Source organism: Mchenga conophoros, linkage group LG15 (genome assembly GCF_057382185.1).
Source record: "Mchenga conophoros isolate Kocher_MC1m ecotype Shallow Benthic linkage group LG15, M_conophoros_male_GT1.1, whole genome shotgun sequence".
Taxonomy (NCBI): Eukaryota; Metazoa; Chordata; class Actinopteri; order Cichliformes; family Cichlidae; genus Mchenga; species Mchenga conophoros.
This window is the reverse complement of record NC_140540.1, coordinates 15,170,194-15,180,670: the sequence shown is the minus strand read 5'-3', so window position 1 is coordinate 15,180,670 and position 10,477 is coordinate 15,170,194. Positions and strand designations below refer to the sequence as shown.

Genomic DNA, 10,477 nt, shown 5'->3' with positions numbered 1-10,477 from the left:
GCCCTGGGGTTGGGGAGCGCTGGTCTAAACCACTAGCTACTTGTCAGAGCCAAGGTATGCAGAAGAGCATCTCCGAATGCACAATTGAACCTTGAAGCAGATGGGTGACAGCAGTAGACTATCAAACCGGCTGCAGCTAAGAACAGGAAGCAATAACCATGTCCATCAAGGCCATCAGGCACGTTTACAAAACAAATTTGACCAAACTGGCAAAAGACTTATCAGCATGCTAGAGTTTTTTTTCTTTCATAAGTTTAGATTGCAGTTAAAAACATTTTTCAACACAGTGTTAATGGGTCTAAATCTACTGTGGTGCCACTCTTGCCAGAGCCACTGGGTAACTAACATAAGTTCCTTATTCAGTTTCTCCTCTCACTTAAATGAGATGTATCCAATAGTGAGAACACCTCTGAAATGGATCTCCTTTGAAAAAAGATAACATTTAATTTTGCTTAAACACAGTATAATTTGCACTTGATTAAAGGTTTTGAAGCAGTCTCTTAGCAGTCTTCACATATGGAACTTAAAATGTTTTCCCTTCAGTGGGGAAAAAAGAAATTCAATCAGTGGTTGAATATTTAGAACATCTTTATTTGGATGAAGTGTTGGGCTGTTTTGACTTGCACATCACATTTTACAACAGGGTCACATTGGGGCTTCTGGTGAAATGGTAAACAGCCTGCAGTGAGGTAACAGGAACCGCACGATATGAAGTGAGCAGCAGGACGGGTCTCCACGGCGCACACTCGCACCCTCTGAAATCCACAACCACTTTAAGCTGTACAGCATGCAATGCCTCTATATATGATAAAACTTGAATATCTACAAGGTGATCGGTCACACGGGACGCTTCTTTATCATCACTTGCACACCATGTGTAAACATATTCATTGTAATATTTGCTTAATTTGTTAGAGACTGCTTTGGTCTCACTTGTGTATTATACCGAACAGCACTTTGATCCCTGTACACATCTGGAAACACTCAGAACTAATCATCACGACGTGGACACAAAAAAAAGAAACAAACAACTTTCATCGCTGACGTAAAGACACGCAGACGTGGCCAGAGAGGCACAGAATAAATAAAAGGATTAGTGAAGTCGGTGGCCTGTAATGTTCCTCACTCAAACAGCAGATCTTCATCCGCCTCCTCTGTCAGCATGTTGGCGGGCTCAGCGATGGGTCCCAGAGCAGCTAAACGGGCGGCTATTTCCAACTCCGTCCTTTCCCTTAGCTGCTTCTTCTTCTCTTGGATCTTCTTCAGTCTGGCAAAGCAGAGAACATTCTGTGTTATAACCAAAAGTTGAGGATTGGGCAGTCTGGTTTTGGACTTAAGTTGCTGGGGTAGTGACAGAATGAATTCGGAGCTGTGGACAGCCAGTTGGAACAAGAATATCTAATAAACATGCAAAAGATGCCTCCTGATAAGTTTTTTTTTAGGTTTATGCACTAAAACCTTCACGAGGCAGACAGAAAACATCATCACCTGTAAAACTCCTCTCGCTCCCTCTCATCCAGCTCTGTGATGATGTAGGTGAGGGTGCGATCAATCCTGGGAATAATCACTGCAAAGCGGATTCAAAATTATTTTACCTGCACCAACCCTTTTTTTTTTTTATTTAAAAAATTAATTAATAAATAAATGTATTAATAAAAGGTTGCAGTTGAATGTTAAGTGTGTTTACCGTGCTCGATGGCGTTCACACGGCGGTTGGTGATCTTTATGGCTTCATCCAGAGTGACAAAAGATGTCTGCAAACCAAAATTGAGCAATTTTTTCCACTTAAACTTCAGCTTTTCTAGAGTATAGATTACATTTTATCTGCATCTTTAATCCACACAGGCTCAGTGTACGAATGTATCCTTTGTGGTAATGTTGTAGTGATATGCCACACAGCAGGAATACACAAACTATAGCGGGAGACGCTACCCCTTTGTTTTCACGAGTTGTTTTGGTCATTTAGGATGTGAGCCTTTGATTATACACTCACATTGTGCACAGTTACATTTGAGATCATCAATACAATTTTAGTTTCAATGAGGGACGTTACATTGTGCTTTTTTCAATGATAATACCACTGGGGGGAAAAAACCCTAACTATAAAGCATGTTTTTAATATGTAACAGCGCCTCCTACCTGTAAGGAGGCCAACTCCACAAGCAGCTCCACAGCTCTGGCATAGTTCCTCTTCAACCTCGAGAGCTGCTCTCCTCCTCTCGCCAAACCGGTGAGCTCATAACCTGACAGACACAAACACATCGTGGGGTGAGCGCTCTCTGCGATTCCCTTCAAACCCGATGTAGAGTTACACCAAACTCAGACGTGTGACTGGACTTACTGTCTCCGCCTTCTTGGTAGTGTTCGAATACTGGAAGGGTGACACCTAAAAGAAGAAAAGCAGCAGATATTTTAAACACAACAAAACAAAAAAATGATTAAAAATGAGAAAATATTTTTTGATGCTAACCTGCCACATTATCTTTCTTGGCTCTGACCTTCACCTGGGCTTTGTTAACATTCTGGATTACAGTTGTGCTGTAGGCCAAAAACAACAGATGGAAGTTGCTTGTGTATCTGCACCAGAACACAACATCACGTCGCTGACACGTTATTCTCATTCTTACCTGAAGTCTCCTGCAGCAAATTTAGCTTCAGCCAAAGAGAAGGCAGCCTCCCTCATCACCTCTCCCATCTTGGTTTTAGTCTAAAAGTATAAATAAACACACTTTTGGGAAACATGTAGCTGAAAGCCTTCAGGAAGATTTTATTTCATGAGGTTTTGATTCAGACTGGCTGTAATTTGTTAGTTTATAACAATGAAGGTACCCAATTAATTACTATAGAAACACCTCTTAGTATCAGATTAATTGAGCATTATCATGAGCTACAGCCTCCAACCAAAGATCATGATGTATGAATAAAGTATTTGTTGCATCATCGGTTCTTTTGACCACATTAGGACCAAAAACGAAGGCTCATTTTAAACTGACTTCAATAATTTTGCGAAGGATCTGACGGAAGCGCATGGAGAGGGCATCGGACTTCTTTTTGAGCAGGTTGCGGCCGGTCTGTGCTCCCTTCAGCCGAGCCTTCATGATGGTCTGAGCCCTGCAAATCCAGAGAAAACCCACATATTTTTAACACTATTTGAATCAGATGGTTAAATTAGGGGTAAAATGACACAACCAAGTTTCATTCATTTCATCTCCTTGTCATGTTTTCACTCAGACCTTAGGCCATCCCAAGGTCTCTGTCTCTCTTCTCTGGTAGTTGATACCCTCACCCCAGTTTTTTTTTTTTTTTTTTTTTTTTAAACCGGCAGATTTTCCTCTTTTCTCTCTCGACCTCTATGCTTGTTAAAGCTCTTTTTTAAAAAATGGATTTGCTTCTTATTTTCCCCATTTCATATACTGGTTCAATGGGTCATCTCTGAAGGACAGGAACAGCCTTAATAGCATTATTAAAGTCTTATACTCCAAGAGTACCAAGTCCAAAGAAACGTGTAGTTCAGAAAGAAAAGGGTCTTATTAATCAAGGTGGCCACATTCTCTCTAGTGAGTTTATTTCAAAATGAAGTCTCTCCGACTGACAGCTCACACTTGGATAATGTTAGAAATATCACATGACAGCAGCAGGATTCTTCCTCTTTTAAACGGTAACCTTGGCACAAAACAAAACGGCGATCCCTGCTTTTCAAATGCATGCAGAAAATTATCCACAACTTTCATATATAAAAGCAAATATGTCAACAAAACAGTGGTATATGAGCTTTAACGAAGCTACATTGCTTTAGCAACTAGCCATCGCACAAGCTGCTTACATTCTGGAGGGGAATATGTCGATCCTGTCTTTTCCAGACATCTTTCCGTTTTTTGTCGATTACTGAGATTTTCAGTTCACTCCCGCTTCCCTAAATCAACACTACAACTTTAGCTCGAATCCTGAATTATTAATCTAGACATATAACAGCTAAAATCTTGCTCTTCGTGTAGGATTAGAAGAGCAGATCGAGTTGACGGTCGTGATCTTGTCGGCGATGATCAGCTGGCCCTCCGCGTCATGTGACCAAAGAACCAAACTCGTTCTGCACATGCGCCAGTGTGGAAGGTCCCTACGATCTTTTCCGGGTCGACAAATTAGCACACCCATGAATGTGAGCTAGCGGGCCCGAGTTACTCATTAAAAAAAAAAACAACACCAGAAAGAAAACCGAATCTGACATTTAAACAAAGTCAGCACGGAACATTCAGGCGCGTCGTTCTGTAACCTTATGACACAGGTGAGTTTGTTTTATGAAGATGTCGTTTGGCGGGGACTGGGGAACGATCGGAACTGGCAGATAGCCGGCTAACAGCTTAGCCTGCGTGTGCCGCATGTGAGCTGGGCACCGGGTTATTAGCTGGGAAGCTAACTGATGTTGAAAGAAAGCGTTTCTGCGCTTGAATGAACATTCTTCTCGTGGTTTTAAATGTGATAACTAGGAAGTCATACAGTCGCTGGTAACACGTACTAAATATTTGGTAAGCAGCTTTTTGTGTCCATATTTTGTCGCCGATTCTGTCTTTTAAACAGTAAGTGATTTTTCTGCGATGATGATGCGTTACATCAGTCCATTCACAGCAACAGGAGAAAACGACAAATGGCAGAAGTTTGTTTCATTTCGCTGCTTTTATTTTATGTCCTGGATATTTTTATAAGCTAAACCTGGGCATTGGATTTTGTTCGGTGGGAAAACAGAGAAACACACATAAGTGGCTCCATTCAAACATCCTGAGACTTTTCGTTTAATATTGAAGGTATCTCTCTATTTTGTCCACACCTTTCTTGATAGTAGACTAAGGATTAGAGAGAAAACATCTGTATGGCCAAAGTCTTCTTATAGGTTAAAGCCTCTAAAAATGACCACAGCTAATATTTTAAAATCTGAGTAAAATAGAAAAAGTGATATTTTTCATTACAGTGTTCTTCCATAAAGGAATGTCTTTACTGGTAGCTGAGTTTACAGGCACTGCAGTGTATAGTTGAAATACTCTGATGTAGAAAGGGGTTGATGTTAATTGGCTGACTGCAGCATTTTACACCCAACAGATTGTTATTCAAACTCAGAGTACTTGTGGTTGCTGACATTGTGTCCCAATTGCCTGTCTGTGGCCTGCATAACCATGATATCACATCAAGGTGGTTATCATCTTGATGTGATATCAACTCTCAAAGAAATGGACTAGCCATATACTAGCCCAGATAGTGGGTCCTGGAAGATGAGCCAACTCTGACCCACCAAAGAGGCATGGTATTTGTAAATGGGCTGTATTTGTATAGCGCTTTACTAGTCCCTAAGGACCCCAAAGCGCTTTACACATTCAGTCATCCACCCATTCACACACATTCACACACTGGACTATCACTAGGAGATGATTTATATGTAAATGTTAAACAGAAGCAGAAGATGCTAGAGTTTAAAGACAACAATCAGGAGTGATGAGATCAAAGAATGGGAAAACAACGGTGATAGGATCTAAGGGTCAAACACTCCAGGGGGTAGGCTGCTGTCCTCAGGTTACAGGGACTACAGGATGTTAAAAGCAAAAGATTTGGGGAATAGCAAGGCTGTCCCCTTATTTGTCATCTCAGTCTAGCTACAAGTGCAGTTACATGAGAGAGTTGGCATTAGCAGCATCCAATCGGTCATAAACCTGGATAAGCCTACTGCCAGCAGGGACGTTGATTTTAAAGAGGAGACAACTGTGATATTAGAAGAATATAAAGTGGTCATACACATAATACAGGCCGACAGCAGCACGGCTGCTGCAGACCAGTCAGCGGTATGAGTGTTTGTAACAGAAAAATGTTCAGGAGATCTTGAATGGAATGATGACGCTGTTTCAAGGAGAGTTTGTTTGGTCATTAGGCAGTGATTTCATACAAGCTAATCTAGAAGTTAACACGGTGATGTGCCCTGGTAACAAGGGATTTGTGCTTCTGTGTTGAAAGCCTATGTTGTAACCTGACATGTAATTAGACATCGTGTGGACGCAGCCCACAACTATTACGATTGTTCTGTATTTTTGAGTCCTCTTGTGCATTTCTGTCTACTTTTTCACAGCATAGTTTGTATTTTATTAGTGAGAGAATAATAATCATTGGCTCTATAATTTGTGGCTGACCCCACATATAAAACACTGATTCACAACCATTAAGTAATTAACACGTAATAGACCATACACAAGCATGAATGGGTCATGGGTCCTTTACTTAGGTTACGTTGTAGGTGCTGTAGGTGACTGCTCCCTTTAGGGGTCACCACACCAGATCCTCTCATTCTGTCTCTAGCATCTGCTCTGACACGTGCTCTGCATGTCTCTTTCACTACATCTAAAAGGAGGATTGTCAGAGGGATGGTGTGACAGATTATTCACAAATCACTATGATTGAGATTAAAAAAGACAAAGAAAACCAGAATGAAATAATTTATACATGGTTCTCTGCTAATTTAATGTTGAGCTTTGATTGTGTTTAGTTGTGGGACTTGTTTTTAAACAACCTTTGGTGAAAACTGAAGCAGTGGAGGCAGAGATGCTAGTTACAAGTTATTGACTATTTTTTTTATTAACTAGAATAAAAACTGTATTTATTAGTACCGAAACACCAAGTTACAGGCCGAGCAGCACTTTTCACAGTGTTTAAAACTGCAAAGTGAAGATTTGTGCCATGACTTGCAGACGTTAAGCTCCCCCTGTCTTCTTAACTGTTTCTGACCTCACAGCAATGCCGGGGCTCAGCTGTCGATTTTACCAGCACCGGTTCCCAGAGGTGGAGGATGTCGTGATGGTGAACGTGAGGTCCATCGCTGAGATGGGTGCCTACGTCAGCCTTTTGGAGTACAACAACATCGAGGGCATGATCCTCTTGAGCGAGCTGTCACGTCGACGTATCCGCTCCATCAACAAGCTCATCCGCATAGGCCGCAACGAGTGCGTGGTCGTCATCCGAGTAGACAAAGAGAAGGGTGAGTGTAGATTAGTATAGTTGAAACTGGCGGTGTGTCGGATCTGCAGGGCAGTGGTGGAATAAAAACCATATGAAATGAGATCTTTTTGTGTGGTCCACATTTCCTTTTTTGAATTGAAGCTAGAGGTGTTATTCTGTGACATCAGGTGGACTGAGACAGGCTGTGGTTGGTAATATGATCAATAACTTGCATTATGTTATAGCATTCACCAGTTTAATGTCAGGACTGTCTCACATGACACACAGAATATCTCATTTGGAATAATTAAAGGGGACCTAATGAGGTCACCATATGTATGAGTAATTCCTGAAGCTCAGGCTTCAGGCTGCTTTTTAATGCACCGTTTCAGACCCTTCTTGTGCTTTCGGCTCTGTATGATGTCACTAGAAGGTGATATCTTTATCTGTTCAAAAGTTCTGTGGGAACTGCAGCTCCACCCACCAGCAGCAGCCCAATCAGATGCAAGTTTGCCTTAAACAGCTTGTCTGAGAGAGTGGGTGAACTGAGGCTCGTTATAAGATGAATGAAGATGATGATTTTTGAGTTTATAACACATCGGCATATTTCATACATTCAAAAAAAAAAAAAAAAAAGGAAAAACAAAACTGACATGAATTAAGCATGAGCACTTTGAACTGAGTTACTGAACTGGACATTTTCTGCTAATCGCAAAATATGCAGCTCATCTGACTCGTATTACGTGGCTATTTTCTTTATATAGATAGTTGTGCAGATTTGACCTGTGATCCATGTACCGACACTCGAGTAGAGACACAGGATGGAAATGCAAAGGTGGTAATGAGGAAATAAAGACGAGCACATTTTGAAACTTAGACCAGCAAGTGGCCATCGAATCCCTGTTAGTTAATCGTATCATTCCTAATCGTAAGAAACTACTTGCTGCACTAAAACAGCTTTTTTTGCATTCCTTCTGTTTTCTTCTCAGGATACATTGATTTATCAAAAAGAAGAGTTTCGCCAGAGGAGGCCATCAAGTGTGAGGATAAATTCACCAAATCTAAAACTGTAAGTTGGTCAGGTGCTTTTTATCTGTCTCGGTCATTTTGGTGCAAGTTGCCCAGCCTGGAGAGGACTTCCTTGTCTTGTGTAAAGTTAAGGTAGATGGAACTTGCCTTTGAGCCTTGTTGTGGTCAAAGTAGTGGTCATTTGGTTCAGGCGTTCATTATAATATTGTGAGACAAGTGAGACGTGTATTTGTAAGAAATTGTAAACGTCTATCTTGTTTGTTTGCGCTGAGCTGATTTTGAAAGTGCTTGCAGGTTTACAGCATCCTGCGACACGTGGCAGAGGTGTTGGAGTACAGTAAGGACGAGCAGCTAGAGAGCTTGTACCAGCGCACCGCATGGGTCTTCGACGAGAAATACAAGCGGCCAGGATACGGCGCTTATGATGTCTTCAAACAGGCTGTATCGTAAGTTCTCATTTCAGCACCTCTTATTAAAATGAAACACAGGTTGTTCAGTGTGTGCACACATTTACATGTTGATGGCTTTCTGCAGAGATCCTGCTATTCTGGATGGCCTGGATTTAACAGAGGAGGAGAGGAATGTGTTGATTGATAACATCAACAGGCGACTCACTCCACAGGCTGTCAAAATCAGAGCAGGTGACTGTTTACTCACAGTGTTTCTCAGTTGGACTTAGGAATAAATTAGAAATGTGAAGATAACCTCCTCTACCTCGTGCAGACATTGAAGTGGCGTGCTATGGTTACGAGGGGATCGACGCCGTGAAAGAAGCTCTGAGGGCTGGGCTGGGCTGCTCCACAGAGGCCATGCCCATCAAGGTAATCCTTCTCTCTTCCATCAAGAAGTAAAAAGTCTCTAGCTGTAGGCTCTACTTGGATCTGTCTCTCATGGTGTTTACCTTCTACAGATCAACCTGATCGCTCCCCCTCGCTATGTGATGACGACGACCACCCTGGAGCGCACAGAGGGCCTCTCTGTCCTCAACCAGGCCATGGCTGCTATCAAGGAGAAGATTGAAGAGAAGAGGGGCGTGTTTAATATCCAGATGGAGGTGAATGATTTCTTTCTTTCTTCTTTTTTTTTTTCATGATCATGTTTGTCTTGGCATGATCATGCAGCACGGTGGCAAGCACTGTTGCCGCACAGCAAGAAGGTCCTGAGTTCAATTCCACCATCAGGCCGGGGTCTTTCTGTGTGGAGTTTGCATGTTCTCCCCGTGTTTGCGTGGGTTCCCTCCGGGTACTCCGGCTTCCTCCCACCGTCCAAAGACATGCAGCTTGTGGGGATAGGTTAATTGGATAATCCAAATTGCCACTAGGTGTGAATGTGTGAATGAATGTGAGTGCGAATGGTTGTCTGTCCCTGTGTGTTGGCCCTGCGACAGACTGGCGACCTGTCCAGGGTGTACCCCGCCTCTCGCCCTATGACAGCTGGGATAGGCTCCAGCGCCCCCCGCGACCCTGAAAAGGAGAAGCGGAAGCGAATGGATGGATGGACATGTTTGTCTTTAGCTCATCTGCCTATACTGTAAACTTTGTCCTGCAGCCTAAGGTGGTGACGGACACGGATGAGACAGAGCTCGCCCGGCAGCTGGAGAGGTTAGAGCGCGAGAACGCCGAGGTGGATGGAGACGACGACGCTGAGGAGATGGAGGCCAAAGCAGAGGATTAAGAGTCGGTCCTCTTTGGAAAGCTGGTGGGGAGAAAAGCATCAAAGGAGGAAAGAAGAAAAATAAACGTGGACAGACCTGGCCTCAGTCACCCAGTCCAACAGATGTTAACTTTCACATTGCAACCATTAACTGGTGTTACTATTTTTATTGGCAACATCCCAGTTTGTTCAAGAGAGGTTTGTCTCAGAAGAAGGTAACTGAAACGCGGTCTTTTTAACCAGACACGGACACAAGGATGGTTAAATTACAAGTTAAACATCACTTATAGTTTTTATTTTAATAAAGTACCCCATTTGATTAAATAACTCTAAGACAAGAAAAGCTGTTTTCAAGCTGTGGCCTTTCATTTTACCTCTTGCTTTAAGAGCCCGGTGTCTTCAGTATCCACGCCGCTTTATCTCCGGCTGCTCGCTGGATGTGACTGACTGAAGGGGAAACGCATATGCTTCGTCTGTCTCTACACCGGCCAGCGGTGACTTTATGTGCTGATTCTCTTCCAGTTAAAGGGTTTTTACTGGCTCTTGTTTAGCTCCCATCGTATCAATAAAGATCTGGAAGTTTTGATCTCAATGCCTTTTTGTCAGTTTAATTAAATTGTTCCACCAACAAGAAATAACATTTATTCTCCCAAAAAGCAGCAATTATTATTGGATGAATTAAAGGTAAATCCTGTCCGTTACTCTCGCCTTTTAGTTTTGTTTTTTTCAAATAGAGAGATTGTAATGAAGCCAACTGGAGATAGGTTTGACTGTATATCAGCGTATGAATGCCAAAACCCCTCAACATTGATTTAATATTCAGAAA

The 10,477-nt window shown here is 42.3% G+C and overlaps 2 protein-coding genes across 3 annotated transcripts; one reads left to right on the top strand and one right to left on the bottom strand.

Moving 5' to 3' along the window:
- Window positions 1–570: 570 nt before the first annotated feature.
- Window positions 571–4,076, bottom strand: atp6v1d (ATPase H+ transporting V1 subunit D). The gene is made up of 9 exons (XM_085247505.1): window positions 3,824–4,076; window positions 2,994–3,111; window positions 2,628–2,707; window positions 2,471–2,538; window positions 2,342–2,386; window positions 2,140–2,243; window positions 1,688–1,754; window positions 1,489–1,567; window positions 571–1,267 (listed from the first exon to the last, which is right to left on the bottom strand). Exons 1-9 carry the CDS (start codon window positions 3,862–3,864, stop codon window positions 1,123–1,125), a joined length of 747 nt encoding a protein of 248 aa, XP_085103631.1. The 5' UTR covers window positions 3,865–4,076; the 3' UTR covers window positions 571–1,122.
- Window positions 4,077–4,100: 24 nt separating this feature from the next.
- Window positions 4,101–10,243, top strand: eif2s1b (eukaryotic translation initiation factor 2, subunit 1 alpha b). 2 transcript variants are annotated; one of them, XM_085247503.1, is made up of 8 exons: window positions 4,101–4,282; window positions 6,767–7,009; window positions 7,959–8,038; window positions 8,293–8,444; window positions 8,533–8,639; window positions 8,722–8,819; window positions 8,909–9,052; window positions 9,547–10,243. In XM_085247503.1, exons 2-8 carry the CDS (start codon window positions 6,769–6,771, stop codon window positions 9,670–9,672), a joined length of 948 nt encoding a protein of 315 aa, XP_085103629.1. In that variant the 5' UTR covers window positions 4,101–4,282; window positions 6,767–6,768; the 3' UTR covers window positions 9,673–10,243. The 2 variants fall into 2 exon arrangements, with proteins under 2 accessions (XP_085103629.1, XP_085103630.1); XM_085247504.1 differs by lacking the exon at window positions 4,101–4,282 and adding an exon at window positions 4,375–4,523.
- The last annotated feature ends 234 nt before the right edge of the window (window positions 10,244–10,477 follow it).